The sequence below is a fragment of the Lycorma delicatula genome, chromosome 2 (genome assembly GCF_047948215.1).
Source record: "Lycorma delicatula isolate Av1 chromosome 2, ASM4794821v1, whole genome shotgun sequence".
Taxonomy (NCBI): Eukaryota; Metazoa; Arthropoda; class Insecta; order Hemiptera; family Fulgoridae; genus Lycorma; species Lycorma delicatula.
The window spans coordinates 141,147,484-141,164,481 of NC_134456.1; the positions used below are offsets into that span (position 1 = coordinate 141,147,484).

The window sequence follows — 16,998 nt, forward strand, 5'->3', positions numbered from 1 at the left end:
AGTTTTCCCTTCTTATTAAATGCCTGCTTACTTATTGATTTACTGACATTTTTTTTTTTTTTTGTTCTAAATCCATTTCCTATCTTAATCTCAATTCTTTTCTCTTTTCCACCTAATACCACACATTTTGTTGATCCTCATACTCTGACTTTCACAAGCTTCATTTAAGTTATCAAGCATTTCATTTAGTTTACTTGGTCCCTCTGTCAGTACCATCAATGTCATCAGTAAAATGTATACATTCTATTCATCTTCCCCCGATATTTATTCCTCTTTTTTGATTGAAACAGAATTTAATTATTTCTTCCAGATATATACTAAACAGTGCTGGAATATATCAACACTTTCACTCTGTTAAAAATCTAACTAGAGGTTATTATATGTATTTACTCTATCTTTTCTAGCTCAAAAATTAACAATGGACTTATGATATGTCAAATAGTGTACTATTTCTCAATCTCTCTGGGTGTGTGTGTATGTTTCAAAGATCCTGTATTTTTTGTAACTGACTGTACATGTAGTATGTGTAATTTTAGTGAATCCTTGAATCCAAATTGTACATCATAGAAAATTTTTTAAAAAACTTGTTAATATCTTTCCAGACTGTTTAGAAATAAGTAGAACAGATCAGTAGAACAGATAGAAATAAGTGAACAGATCTGTAATTTAGAGCATAATACTAATTATCTGACTTTTATCCAGCTCACAACTACCACTGTTTTTAGATTTTTAGCTGTATAAGCAGTTTGAATTGGCCTAACCAAATTTACAGTATATAATTAATTATATGTTCTACTGGTTTGCATAGAAGTTTAAAAAAAATATTTTTATATTAATTCCATCAGCACCTGTTTTTCATTGATATCATTTAGCATTAGCTTTTCAGTTTCTACATGATTGTTTGATGAAAGGAAGATTAATTTATTATTATTATTACTAATAATGATATTTTCTGGTATCATTTTTTTATCCTTTCTTTAGTTTTTGTCCATTATTTTAATTCAGTAAATTCATTTGTAATTTTCCCCAACATCAAAAGAGACTATTAAAACTATTTACAATATCCTCAGTTTTGTCTCTTTTCTGATCTACGATTGAAAAAAAAAATCAACGTCTATGTATTTATGAGGGTAAGTCAAAAAGTGAAGGGAAATTTTGATTTTCCTCCCAATCTCAGGCATGGCAGCAAGAATTGTTCTGCTATAACTCATAAACTTTATCAGCTTGTTCATTGAAAGTATTGTTTTATTGTTAGCTATTTTTGATTGTGTTTAAAAGTCTGTTTAAATGAGTGCTCCTTTGTCTGATTGTATGAAGGAAGAAATACAAGCATTGATGTGTTTCTTCAGTTCAGAAGGGATGAAACCAGCAGAGATTATTTGTTGAATGCAGCAGCAATATGGAGAGAACTATTTGAGTGGAAGCAAGATCTACGAATGGATTGATCGCTTTAAAAGTGGTAGGGTTTCTCTCTGTGATGAACAGTGGCAAGGTAGGTCTTCTACTTCGAAGACTAATGACAATATTTAACGAATTAAACAAATGATTCTCAGTAATCAACAAATTACAGTTGATGACATTGCAAGTGAGTTGAATATAAGCCATAGCTCAGCATTTTCAATCATCTATGATTCTTTAAACTTTTAAAAAAGTCTGTTCTCGCAGGTTCCACGTCAATTGACAAACATCCACAAAGAGAATCATTTGAAAATCTCCCAGAAGCTTTTGAAATGTTACTAAGATGAAGGAAACTCATTTCTTAAGCGAATAATAACCATTGATGAGACATGGGTCCATCACTTTGAATCCGAGAGTAAGGGACAAAGTTTAGTGTGGAAACATCCTTCATTTCCCACAGCAAAAATTTCAAAACTCAGATGTGTGCAGGATAGTTGATGATGAATATATTCTGGGATATGGAAGATTCACTGTTGGTTTACTTAACACCTAAAGTTCAATCAGTAAACAGTGACAGCTACTGTGAGCTACTGCGTTTACTGAAGAAAAAATCAAATCCAAAGGACGTAGTAAACTTTCTAAAGGCGTAATTTTGCTTCAGGATAATGCTTGACCTCATATGCCAAAGCCCTTTGCTTCAAGATCTTGGTTTAGAGCTGCTGGACCACCTTACTGTCTGGACCTGGCTCCAAGTGATTTTCATCATTTTGGTTCATTAAAAGAAGAGTTTGAGGGAATCATTATTGATCTGATGAAGAGGCCGTAGAAGAGGTGAAACATTTTCTGCACACCAGACCAAAAACATTCTTCCAGGATGGAATTCAAAAGCTCGTTAAAAGATAAACTAAGTGAATAGAAGTAAGAGGGGATTATGTTGAAAAATAATGCATGTATCATTTATGTTAATACAAATAAATATATTGATTTTTTTTATTTCACTTTACTTTCTGACTTCCCCTTGTATATCCATAATTAAAAATATAATTTTGTTGCAGTGGTGCATCTGCATGAGACAACTGGAGGTGAAGGTGGTAGTGTTCCTCCATTACATCATACAGTTGGTATTGTTGAATTGGCTTTGAACCAGGCTGGACCTGCTGCTGATCGCCAGATAGCTCTTGTTGATCGTAATAGAGATCTCTATATTGCTACTGTTGTTCTTAGAGGAACAATTACTAGGAAAATTGAAAAACTTGGTTAGAATTAATGTGATTTTTTTATTATTCTGATTAATTTTTTTTAAATTTATTTTAAAATAGATTAACTTAGGTTAATGCAATTTTTTTTAAAGTTCAAAGATCTAGGTCAGTAATTTCACTATTCAATTCTTGTTTTGTTTTATATTTTTTAATATTTTCCATTTTGACACCAGAAAAAATGTACACCAAGGCTTTTAAATTGACGGGCTTTTAAAGAGTGGTGGAAGGGAATTTGCTTAAAGTGGTAGTGCCAAAGGCTAAAGATAGATGGTTAAAGGGAATGGAGGAGTATATACAGAAGATGAGTTGAGAAGAATGAAAGATCATGGAACAGAGTTTACAGGAAAATTAAAAAAAAGAATATTAATTTTTTCATGCAAAGTTGATCAATGGCTGGAAACTTTACATAGTGATGATTGTGCATCTTTATATTTTCATGAAGATTCTAACCCTAGAGGTGGAGAAACCCCATTTACGGGTGCAAGCAGTGTCAGATTCGTTAAATTTCTGCAAGATGTTATTAAGTGCGTTTGTGTTCTTGTGTACTGCCGACTAAACCTCCACACCCTCCTGGGAACTGCTTATGCAGCATTACTTCAGGAAGGGGAGAAACGTCCACACACACACAGTCGGTCACTGCAATCACAACTGATACATCCAAACACACACTCATGCTACATAACTCATGCAACACCAACACAAGGAGTAAACAAATCACTCGCACATCACACAAGGAAAAAAATACATGTAAGAGAGAATTTTTTTTTCCATACTGTGAACACTCATAATAGCACACACTCACGTAACCACAATAACCAACACCAAGAGTAAAAAATCACACAAACAGACTCACAACACAGAACTTACCAGCCCAGTACTTATCAGCCCAAGTAGCGACTGCCTTTTGTAATAATGAGAATGCCATCGGGCACCAGGAACAGAATGGCTATGGCTTCACCGTACCAAGGTGACCCCCAGATACTCAGGAGGCCCCTGAAGTGCTTAGCCACAGGCCTGTCCGCCCTGGCACTCTCTGACGTCTTCTTTAGGCTTCTTCCGCAGCTCTTAGTTCTTCTATTATGTACTTATTGAAACTTGCTATTGCCGTCCACTGCTGTTTTCCCATTAAGATGATGCGCTGGAGTTTCTCTGGTGTGAACATGTCCGCACAGTCCAGTACATCCAACATACACTGTCGGGCAGCCTCAAATTGCACACAAGAAAAGAAAACATGTGCGTTGTTTCCTCCTCGTCATCACAGACCTGACAGTGTTCCAGGGCAAATGTGTAAAGGTATGCCCTGTAACCCCTGCATCCTGCCAAAAACTGTGTAAGGAAGAAATCAATTTGGCCAAGTTTCCTCTCACACCAAATTGAATGTCCCCAATCAAATGCCGGGTCCACTGACCCTTCTGGCCTCTGTCTCACTGTTCCTGCCATACGCACATCAGTTCCCTGGTATAGGCCTGAAGTTGTTACTTTTTCTCCTGGGGTGGCAACATCCTAGTTTCCGCTTGTTTTTTTCTGAGGGTTATCAGTAGATCAATCAGCATTGCCCCCGGCCAGTACCTCCACTGCCTCGCGAGATATCGTCCGATAGGTGGATGATATCTGCAGGCAATACTTCCGATACAGTGAGTCTAGCTTTATTTATCTATATTTATAGTTCTCATTAAAAAAAACAAGAGGTGTTAATGATAAAAGAAATTTGTTTAAAAAAATTTAATCAACTGTCTATTATACTAGAAATTCATTGCACAATATTAAACATTCTGTATGAAGATTCATTAGACTGTTCTTAGAGGATTTTTCTTATGTTATGCTATAAAACTCTGTTCTTTATCATACATAAACAAATCTCAGAATAGAAAAAAACTGAAAATTTTATTTTTTACTTGTTAATTATGATCTTGTGGAACTTGATTATGATATATATATAAAAAAAGCCCATGAAAATTGTTTTTTACTCCCTTATGCTTTAAATTGGTATGTAGCATGAATTTTTACAAGAGCTTTGTATAAAATTATGACAGCTCAGACTTCGTTAATTTTTTTAATTAGTAAAACTATAATTAGTTATCAAAGTATATGAGGCTTAAAGAAAAAAATGCTCATAATACAGTAATTTTCTTCTTATATCCATGTTTCTTTTACCCCAACCCTGATGTTCAACTGCTGGAGTAGATGTATCTTTTGCAATCAGAAACAATGTTCTTTGGTTCGTTGTAATTTGTGAAAAGTAACCAGTTTCAATGCAGTTTTTTCGGAAAGATTTATTATGTTCTAAGAAAGTTCATAGTTATTTAATTATCCAAAACTGTGTATGGCATTTGAGTTTTTATATGAGTGAATTTTGAAGAGGCTTCTTGTTCAAACAATGTTGGCCAGCCACTTGGCTAGTGCTGGGGCTATTGCTATTAAGCACATTCTTCCTTATATGCGCATAAACTAAATTCTTGTGTGCCACATTTTTGCTGTCGGGAGTTATTCAAATTTTTAATTTTTACTTGTTTGAACTTATTTTATGAAGACCTGAGTCCTATCATGAAGTAAACTTGCTTGTGAGTCATTGTTGAGAACTACTGATTTCAAAAAGTGATGTGAGTGAACTGATAAAGTAAATCACTAATTTTATCATTAGCTTCTAGTTAGCTTATTTGAAATAAATTTTTTACTTCATAGTAACTTGTTAGTGTATGTGTAGTTTGAAATTATACTATTTCCTTACAGATTGGAAGCTTTGTTACAATTTGGTAGTTGATCTTGTCCAATCTAATAGACCATTCCTGAAATAGCATTGTTGATTGAACCTCTATGTCTGAAACTGCCAGGGCGGTTGCAAGTTTGTAATTTTAAAGCAATATTAAACTTAAAAGTTACATTAATGTTACAAAAATAGAATACAATGATAATTTTTATTAGTGTTGTAAAATTTATGAGCATGGATGTGTGTCCTTTAAGCCACAAAATATTGTCTGGTATACTGATTTTAAAATCCAAATTAACAACTAACCTGTTCTAATCTAACAGTCAAGTGTTTTTTATAGTTTTATAAACTTAAGAATTGTAAATTTTTTGAATTTACCATCTATTATGAATATTCTTTTGCATTTATAGGTGTGATGGTGCAGTCTTTATGTTGGAACAGCAATGTTAATATATTAGCTGGAATGCAAGATACTGCTCTTACTGTCTGGTTTGTCATTATAATTGTTTGATGAGCACTGTTAACATTTGTAAATTTAAGCACCCACCACATTATTTTGGCTACTCTCACCAAACTAGACTTTCTTAAATGAATGATTGTGAAACATCAACAGTTGTTCGCCATAGCTTCTTCTATACTGATGTAATTATTGAGCTTATGAATTCAGTTTCTCTAATAACATGATATTTTCATGTTTATTAATTTTTTTTTTTGTTTTTGAAGGAAAAAATCATTTACCTCAAGGTTGTTGATATCTAATATTTTTGGTACAAAAGAGTGTATAAATAGTAATGAGTCTGACTTTAGAGTTTGAGATCTGGCTACACTGTAGTCACATATTAGCTCCTATCGAAATACACATTTTTATATAGTAAGTACAAGTTTAAACTATGATTAGTGTATCTGATTTGACACCAACTTCTCAAGAGTGTGTAATAATGGCCATACTAACATATTTTATTATGTTTAGTAAACAAGAGCTCAAATTTATATCTAACAATGCGATAATAAAGTTTCTTGCAAAACATCTTTTTTAGTGTTAAGCATAAACTTTCAGTAAAGATGGCTAAGTTTTCCTAAATAAAAGTATTTTTTTACACAATTCCAAATTTTTGTTATTTATATAATTGCAGACATTTTTTCAAATTAAAAAATGATTTATAATTTCTTTTTTTTGTAAAATCATGTGTAAAAAAAGATAACATATCTTTAAATTTAAAAAAAAAATCATTATTTTGGTATATTTTCCTTCGATTTTTTCATCTGTTAATAAATAATTTTATAACACCAGCCTCATCACATTTTAAACACTCCATATTACATCCCATATTAATAATAGGTTGAAATTTTTCCCTTTTGGAATTTTTATTATTTTAATATTTCATTTCTGAAATTATGCCATTATATGAGTTAATTCCTTCAAAATTCCTGTTTGAGATTACTGGTATGGCATGTTACACTAATATATCACTAATGGACACTTATTATTGCCGGCCTGCATGGCATGAGTGTTAGCATCTTGGCCTTTCATCCGGAGGTCCCAGGTTTGAATCCCGGTCAGGCATGGCATTTTCACATGTTATAAATCATTCATCTCATCCTCTGAAGCAATACCTAACGATGGTCCTGAAGGTTAAAAAAAAATGATCACTTATTATTTTCTAATGATCAGTCCTGCTGTAATCTGATAGAAAATGTATGACTAAGGCTGCTGACTGTTTATAAATATGTTATTAGTCATAAAAAGGTTTATGATATGTTGTGTTGTAAAACTAGAGCAGAAGACTGTAGTGAATTATTTATAAGATAGATTTTATTGCTGTGTTTTGAAAGTAACATTTGGAACCAAATAAATTTGGATTTTGGAATTTGGAACTTTTTTTATTGTGATTTATGTACTTGGTAGAATTCTGAAATAGAATTGATTTCAATAAAATATTTAGCAGGTGGATAATATTGCATTCAACATTTATATTGTGTAATTTTTGATTCTAAAATAATTTTGTTGCTTTTGTTAACAATGGTCAAGTGCTTCCATATTAGTTATCAGCATAGTGTCACAGATGTGTGACATATTCCTATTATTTATAGTTAAAGAAGGATTGAAGACTGAGCGATTTACAATCTTGCTCAAGACTGATATCCATTTTGTGAACACTTACTAGCCAGAATTAGGCTAGGTACTGTGATGTTGTACAGTGCATACTGCCTGTACCTCTTACTATTTTTCTTATATTATACATAGATAACTGAAAAAATTTAGAATTGATGCAATTCCTTCTTTAAGAACATAGGAAATGAAATGAGTGCAGGGAAGTGTTCATTTTATCTAGTAAATGAAATTATGATAAGTATGGTGGAAAATTTCATGAAGTAAACAAAACTGTTTGTGTTATTGATAAAATAATTTTCTTTTTATTTCCTTGTACAAAGTAAAGGAAGTATTGTAATTAAAAAAATTTCAGTTTTTGGATTTCAATGGAAGGAAATATCCATTTTGACCATCCCTGAATTCATTTTGACTAGTTTTGGACTGTTGTAACATCTAGTTGTACACCTCCCCTTTTGAATGCAATCAACTGACCAAAAATGTGTATAAAGTCAGACCTCTAAATGAAATGGGGTTTCAATTTTGAAACATTTGGATTTTGGACTTTTTCTTAATTGCAGTAATAAGCCCTCGTTGAGAGTTTTTTAACGACGTATCATAAGTGGTACTTATTTTCATTGGTTCTAGAGTATAACCAAATAAAATTGTAATTAATGAAATATTTGAATCTTACAAGGGAAAAGCACATCGGTTTGAATCTGACTTCATATAAACATATAACTTTTTTTTTTTTTTAATTTAAATATATTGATTTATTAATAAATATTAACCTGTGATTGCAAAAAAAAAATTAACAATAAATAATAATACAAAAAAAAAATATGAAAAAAAAATCAGAAGATACAAGTGAAATAAAATTTTGTTTAATTCAAAAATTTTTACAATTGGAAGTTAATAATTATTAATAAATCAATTTATTTAAATTAAAAAAAAAATTTTAAACGAATATATGCATAAGAAGTCTGATTCAAATCAATGTGTGCATGGATACAGATCCAACACATTCTCATTTACACCACATATCTACTTGAGTGACGTGAAGCAAAATTAATGTATAAACTAATATAAAATGCTGAAAAGTCACAAACTGTAGTAACAAGTGTTATAAATTCAGAATAAATATACAAGGACAAAAACCCTACTACACCATACCCATTTTAAACCCTGTAAAAACATGTTAAAAATGTAAACTAAAGTCTATTAACCTTTTCCAGTTTTTTTAATTGTCATTGAATTTAGTGGGGAAAAAAAAAAAATATATATAAATATATATATGTATGTAATGATGATGAAATATGATATGTGTGAATAGGTAACACTTGCTTGGTTCTCCATTTCTCCCGTATAAATACGTAATTCTTTCTTATTTATGCATTTATTTCAGTCTACTTGATAATATACGAGGTGCTACCCAAAAGTTCGGGGAATTTGAATTTCGCGTGCAAACCATTGCTGGTATGACCTGCTGCTGCTAGATGTGGCTAACAGTACTCTTTGTGAATCAGTGTTCCAACGGCTGTGACAGTAAGAGGCTGCATTGTTGACTTTTGTGCGGTTGTGTAACGTTGTGTTTTACTGCTTCGGCAAAGTTCTAAATGGCAGATTTTAAAGAGCAAAGAACCTGCATCAAATTTTGCTTCATGCTTAAAAAAACTGGCGCAGAAACCCATCTCATGCTCGTGGAAGCATTTGGTGACAATGTTATAAGTAAAAGTAAAACTTTTTTGTGGTACACACGATTCAAAGATGGACGAATGACAGTCGATGACGATGAGCGATCAGGAAGACAATCAACAAGCACAACACCGGAAAACATCGCGAAAGTGCGAGAGGCTATTGTTGCAGATCGTAGACAAACAATCCAAGAAATGCTTGTGCAATCGTACAAATGTCATATGGATCCATGCAACGGATCTTATCGGATAATTTGAACATGAGACGCATTGCTACAAAATTCGTACCGAGACTGTTGAACAGCGACCAGAAAGAAAATCGTGTAGCTGTCTGTAGTGAATTGAAAAATTCAGCAAGTGATGACCCTAACATCATTTTTTTGGCCAAAAAAAGCACGCAAAGTTCGCAGCAACGTGAAGTCCATGATGATTGTTTTTTTTGACATCAAAGGCATTATCCATAAGGAATTTTTTACTCTTTGTCAAACTGTCAATGGGATGTTCTAATGTGAAGTTTTGAAGTGGTTACGTGAAAGCATTAGGTGCAAATGTTCAGATCTGTGGGGTAACAACAGCTGGGTTCTGCGCCATGACAACGCGCCCGCGCACACATTGCTAGCCGTTCAGAATTTCTTGGCTTCCAAAAAGATGGTAGTGATTCCCCACCCACCCTATTCGCCTGACCTTGCCCCATGCGACTTTTTTCTCTTTCCGAAAATAAAATTTCAATTGAAAGGCTGTCGTTTTAACACAATTGAGGAGATTCAGGAAGAAACGCAGAACGTGCGTCTAACACTTACACCTGCAGACTTCCAGGGATGCATGGAATGATGAGAAAAACACTGGGATCACTATATCAATGCCCAAGGGGATTACTTTGAAGGAGACATTGGAAATTATAAGTTATGGTAAGCTATTTTATTTTTATGGTAAAATTCCTCGAACTTTTGGGTAACACCTCGTACATCACTATAAAATTTAGTAACCTTCTGTTTCATTTTTGTTTTCATTCTGTTGATGGTTACATCAGAATAATTTAAAAAGCATAGTATTAGATAGATATAAGACTTATATTTATTTAAAGAGTAGTAAAGGGATTTTTACTCTATTTTAATATTTCACATAAGACATAAGTTTGTTGAATTAATTGTATGAATATTTGATGTTAATAAAAACTGCAATTGTGTAACTGCCCACTTTATTAAAGAATTGAAGGATCGTATCTGACTTTCAAATGAAATAAATTTAAATGAAGTGCCACATCAGATTTCAGATTTTTTATTCGAGTGTCATTTTAGATATACTTCATATTTGTTATTATGTGAAATTAATTTTAAAACCATAATAGAATTCATTGTAGTATTCATTACTTAAATTGATCAGTTGGATGTGTCTTTGCATTTGTTTAATTTTTAGAAACTTCTCACATTTGTGGTTGTTTTGTAATAATTTTTTTCCTTTTCGAGTCTTTATAAATGGTATGTAGTCAAGTACTGTTCATTTAATACTTTCAAAATTGTTATTTTGTTATTACTTATTTTTTTATTTTAGTTATTTTTCATACACTATTGATGTTTTGTTTTTATTTCTACATATAATTAAGCAAAATAAGAAGCGATTCAAAAAGGAGTTTAATAGTTTGAAGGTGTTGAGAATTTCATTTAGAATATTTACAAAAACAGTTGAGTGCAATTTTATAAGAAAACATCAAGTTCTGACTGATATATTGCCATATAATAGATTCCTTTTCCAGTAGTATTAATGGTGTTTATTCAGTTTAGCTGGCGAAGTGACTATGTTTGTTGTTGTGGAGAATGCTCACTGTGTGTTTTGATTTCATGAAACATAATCTATTACTACAGCTCAACATAATTTATGGACCCAACAGATCTAGAATGCTTGTTATCAGAGTTCTATTGAGATTGTTGTTTTGTTCAGTATGAAAAATCATCAAGTTATCAGTTGTTTCTAATACTACTGTAGAATAGGTTAGGGGAAGATTTGTATGTAGTTCTTATGAGTCAACACGATGTACTTTTAAATCGGAGATTCCACAAATGATTGTGTGGCGTGTTATGTAAAAGTTTGTTTGAAATTCTAAGATATATCATTTCTACAAGAAGTTATTAATGGAAATTAGATGGCTCATAATGAATTCTATGTAGAAATGTTAAATTACATGGAGGAAAACAAGATTTTCTAATGTAAAGAGTTAATCTTTACCATGTGTCAATATTTTAAGTCAAGTGATTCAATGAACACCCTCAACAATAGGATCTAAGGCAGCAAAAATCTGCATGAATCTCTGGAACATGTTCATGATAGTACAAAAATGTATGCTTCTTTTGCTCTAGCCAAGTTGAAGTGTACAGCCCTCTCTTTATCATTAAGAATAAATGATAATGTGTGTCTAGATATGATAAAAAAGTCTCATTCTTAATTTAGACAAATAATAAAAAGGACACTTTCACATTTAGTTAGTTAGTGTTCACATTACTTGTGTAATATTACACAGGTTCTGTATTTCACTGATAACTGTTTTTCAGGTTGGTGGATTGATCAAGTTGGCTCAATTTCTTGGCTTCATTAAAGCCATGGTTTGATTTAAGATCAAGTGTTATTCCTCCCTTCCAGTTTTTCTGAACTTAAAGATGAATTGTCCCACAGTTGCAGAAGTGGTGTTGGTAGTTATCCTGATTTAAATTTGACCTTTCAGTTAAACCAAAGGAGCTCATTTTTAACCAAAATGATTTTTTTAAACTGATAATTTTGAGATAAAATATCACCTCAATCAAATCTGTAAGTATTGTGAATAAACTTCAAGCTAATTAATTATTAACCATCAAGCTGAATGTAGGCTTGTCAATATGAAAATGCCTGATTGCCATTGCTTGATCAAATAAAAGACAGAAAAAGAAGAAGAAGAAGAAGAAAAAAGTTAACTTGACTCTATCTGTGATCAGATATAAAATTTTTTAATTAGTGTATTATTGTTTAAAATTAATTTAATTATTACTCCACTAATAATTGATTAAAAATCAGGTATGTGTTTATTTTTTAATATAAGTTATAATTAAAAATCAAGACAGAAGGTTGTATAAGGGCCAAGAGAGAACTCGCAGTGATTTCTGTTTAATTTATTTTTTAAATGGTTATTTTATCAATTTAAATATAATAGTTTGAAAAAATACAGTTTTCATGTATTATTCTTACTTTTAGGTATTATCCAGCTGTACTGTTTGTTGACCAAAGACTTACTAGAAGAACAACAGTTATGAAGGATGCAGCGTAAGTTTTCAAATTACTATTCATAAGTATCACAATATAGAAATGCCTATAATGTTTATAACAGCTATAAGTTTATCTGAAAGTGCTACTTTATGTTCTTTTCCAAAATGATTTCCTGCATGCTTATACATCAATTTTAAATATGTTCTGTGGAATCTGTTTCTTCTAATTTATACAAACGGTTACAGAAATGTGTAATGACCCAACACACTCACACACACACACACACACACACACACACACACACATACACACACACATATATATATATATATATATATATATATATATATATATTATATATATATAAAAATATTATGTGTGTGTGTATATATATATATATATATATATACACACACACACACATGCGCACGTTATACCAAAACCAGTTATACTGTCTACTACAAATTTAGCATCCAAGAAGGAACTTGTGATGATATTTGTTGAAATGGTGGTACAATAGATCTAATGCTTTTAACAATACTTACCTTTCAGAGTAAATGCCATGTTGCATACACGATGCAGCATTAAAAGTGCCAAAGGGTAAGCCTACCTTTGCCACCCTACCCTACCCTACCATACTCTTAGACTCAGCAGCTCCTGAGTAAACCCACTTCCTGAGGAAGCCTACTTCAAAACAACCATTTCAGAAATCAGTTTGTTTCATTGCCAGTTCCTGTAATGTATTCCTATATTTATTACAATGTCGTTTATTAATTCAAAATTACTCTGTTTCAGGGAATTTGGCAAGAGCCCAAGTGTGGTGAGCTTTGAAGGTAGTCATGTTGCTGTTAGAAGGTCAGATGGTGCTTTAGTTAACAGTTGTTTATCTCCACATGTTGCTGTCCTTCATGGTTTGGCTGCATCAAATCAATGGCAGGATGCTCTTCGTCTTTGCAGAGTTTTGAAAGTAATTTTTTTTTAGTTTTTAAAATGTTAAAAACAACAGTTATATCTGGTGTTATAGATATTTTTAATTGAATAATACATTTAAAAATAGTAAGGAAATATAAAACCAAGGAGTCCTTCAAATGTCTGCATTTGTAGTATGCTATTAGTGCAGTTTCAGTTTTTTATGTGATTTTTATTTATGTTTTGCTTACATTTACATTAAAAAGAAGTAACTTAATTTATATTTTAGTTTAACTATATAACCTTAGCCACAACTCTATTTTCAACAGTTAGTACTGTTCTTTATATGAGGCATATTCATAAAGTAAGGACCATTGGCTTATATTTAAATATGAGCAGGTCTGAACACAGTTTCACGCATGCAGGGCCATCTATCAGCTATTTATGAAGCCACTGCAGTTGTTGTTTTGATTAAGTAGTTGTTTGCCTGCCAGTGAATGCAGATCGCAATGTCTGTGACAATTTTTTCTTCTGCCAGTTGTAAAGTGTGATTTGATTTTTGTGTGCGAAAGGATCTTCAGCTGCTGAAATTCATTGGGAGTTTTGCCTAGTATATGAACCTATAGTAATGAGTAAGGGAAAAGTTAGACAATGGTGTCGAAACTTTAAAAATGGCCGCACAAATGTGTGTGACAAAGAGTGGAGTGGTAGGCCCAGTATTCAGACTGATGAAATTGTTGAGCAAGTGAACTGAAAACTGTGATGTGATCGGCGATTGACGATTAGTGCTCTGGCTGATGAATTTCTGAATGTTAGACACACCTCTATCTATACTATTGTCACAGTAAAGCTCAGATTATCACAGATTGTGTGCAAGGTGGGTAATGCTCAACAACCAACACAAAGAGCAAAGAATGTGCAGTGGATGAGCATTTTTGGACTGCTATCGACAAGATGGAGATGATTTGTTTTCGTTGGGCAACGAGACGTGGATATCCTACACCAACGCAGAATCGAAACAACAGTCAATGCAGTGGTGCCATTCAAGTTTCCCAAAACTGAAAAAGTTTAAACAATATCTATACTTTAGTCGAAAAATGTTGGCTACCATTTTTTAGGATGAAACCTCTTTCATCCTAAAAAATGGTAGCCAACATTTGGTTGGCTACCAAAATGGTAGTCATTTTGGTTGATTTCATGGAACGTGGATCAGCAATTACAGTTGCTATGTACCGCGAAACGCTCACCAAACTGAGACGTGTGATCCAAAATTGACAATGCGGGAAACTGTTGTCCGGCATAATCCTTCTTCACGACATGTGCCCTCACACCGCTGCCTTAACTAAGAAGAAGATTCAAGATTTTCATTGGGAACTTTTCGACCACCCTCCATATAGTTACGACCTTGCACCTAACGACTAGCTTTTCTATTTCCTCTTCTTGCATTTGAAAAAGTGGCTTGGTCAATGGTTTGAAAATGACGAAGAACTCAAGATTGCCATTGTCAGCTGGTTCAGTTTCCAGGTGGCAAACATCTATGCAGAGGGGTTAAAGAAACTAGTTCAGCGTTACAAAAAGTGTTTAGAACTCAATGGCGATTATGTGGAAAAGTGAAGTAGATATGTATGTAATAAACTAAAATTGTAAGTTAAAACTTATTCTCAAGAGTTATTTTTTTTTATGACCAAACGACCCTTACTTTATGAATATGTCTTGTACAAAACTTAACCAGTTACCCTGATCTGTGATAATTTGCATATTTATATCTGAATATAATTTAAAAATATATTTTTTCAATGCATCAATGTTTAATACTAATGTTTATATAGAACTTTTGTTGTTACTTTTATGTTCTTTTACATTTTATATTTTGTGGAATCTATTATTTTTATTTTATTCAAATATGGTTACAGAAAACATAATGAGCACACATTATTCAGTCATGATGTGTGGACTGCTTCTTCATTGTGTAAATAGTTTTGTAAGACTTGTAGCCACTTCTTATTCCTCTTTAAGCCAGTTATTTGGGAACGTATTGTTCTGTTCTAGTCTTGTTAAAAATATTAAACAAATAACATTAAAACTAACAACCTAAATATGTAAAATGTAATTTTAATTAATCAGTGTAAATAATATTTAAATCATAAATTTATTGGAATGTAAATTATAGTGTAATCTTCAATAATATATATAAAAAAATAATACTACATATAAAACATGTAATATACAACATTCTATCCTTAAACATTTGTTTACTATTCATTTATGTAACCTTATAGTGAAGCAAAAATTGTACACACATTTCTTCTATACTGCTCATCAGAGTTCATGAGTCAGCTGATAAATCTTAGCTCGCCACTTTATTGTATTCTACTACTCTTGTCGCTTTCTCTACATCTTCACATCTCTTGCATGTATCTTCCAAACATTAACTATCTATTGTTTCCTGGGCATACTTTTTTGTTTTGTTCTTGTTACCTTCCATTCAAGTATTTTTTTTTTTACCACTCCTTTTTATTAAATTCACACGCCCAAATCACTTGAACATATCTTTCTCAGTTTGTTTTTATTTTACCGCATCAATAATTTTTCTAGTTATCTTTTTCCTTCTGACTTGTCTTACTTTTTCCATCATTCTTCTTAGAAACTTGATTTTATAGCCCGCATTCTAATTTCTTCTCTTTCCACTGCTAACCATGTTTCTGCATGGAGAGTACATGTTAGAGGCATATTAATTTGATTATCTACAATCTTTATCTGGTTGTTGCTGCACAAAATTATACTGTATGTTATTGTGTTTCTGAGAGTAAAATAAATCATCCATTCTCCATAATTTTACCTTGCTTCTAAAAGCCGACCCTAGGCATGCTATTATAAATCAAGGATGACGATGGTGAATTTTAAACCAGCCTTCGAGCTATGACTTTAATATAACATGAGAATAAAAATTTCATAAAAAATAAATATATGAAGTCAAAGAGATACTTTAAAGAGAGCTGTTGGTTTTCAGTGCATTAACTTAAATTTTTTTATAGATAATCAAAGTTTTCAGAAAACGTCCACCGTTACTAATGGCGGACGTTTTCTGAGTGCTCTTTTGCTTGTTCAGCTGTTCCTTACAATAAGGACAGCCTCTATAATTGTCTGGGTATGACCCCTTACAGTTTGCACATGAAGAAGGCTCCTTGCGTGGCTTCAGACACATCGCCGTGTCATGGTCTCTCCACCACATTTCACTTAGAGCTGTACCCTGCGGCAATAGTTCGACGAGAGGCCGAACTTTTGACATCTGTGGCATTGAGGCAGACCCCCTCAAGACACAAATGCAGTCATCTTAATTCTGCAGTAGAATTAGTTTTCCAGGTCATAAATGCCCCTGGTGGCTGGCATTCGTTTTAAGGCGACAAGGCATGTGGGGGTTTCCCTTCCGTCTCTTGTCGTCAGCTTTTTAACTGAAACTGCCTTGTAACCGAGCAAGGTCAGCTCCTCTTTTACCTCTTCCGGGGTGGCCCCATAAGGGAAGACCCGGAAAACCACTTTGAGCTCCTTTGGGAGTTCAAAGGAGTGAAAGGCGACCCTTGGAATGCAGAAAATTCTGCACTTCCTTGAAGTCGCTATCAATGCTTAGCTGCAGCCTTACAGAGAGCCTGGTACTTTTGGCTACCAGGTGCACTCTTGTAATGGTGGAGATTGCTCTCGCCAACGTTGGCC

General features: G+C 32.8%; 1 protein-coding gene across 1 annotated transcript in view; it reads left to right on the forward strand.

Annotated features, from left to right (window-relative positions):
• The window catches only part of Oseg5 (intraflagellar transport protein Oseg5), an 87,557-nt gene that overhangs the window by 56,596 nt on the left and 13,963 nt on the right, over positions 1-16,998 (forward strand). Inside the window, exons 10-13 of the mRNA XM_075357965.1 lie at positions 2,454-2,654; positions 5,775-5,853; positions 12,367-12,435; positions 13,174-13,345. Of these exons, the coding sequence (XP_075214080.1) occupies positions 2,454-2,654; positions 5,775-5,853; positions 12,367-12,435; positions 13,174-13,345 (521 nt within the window). The remainder of the gene's footprint in view (positions 1-2,453; positions 2,655-5,774; positions 5,854-12,366; positions 12,436-13,173; positions 13,346-16,998) is intronic.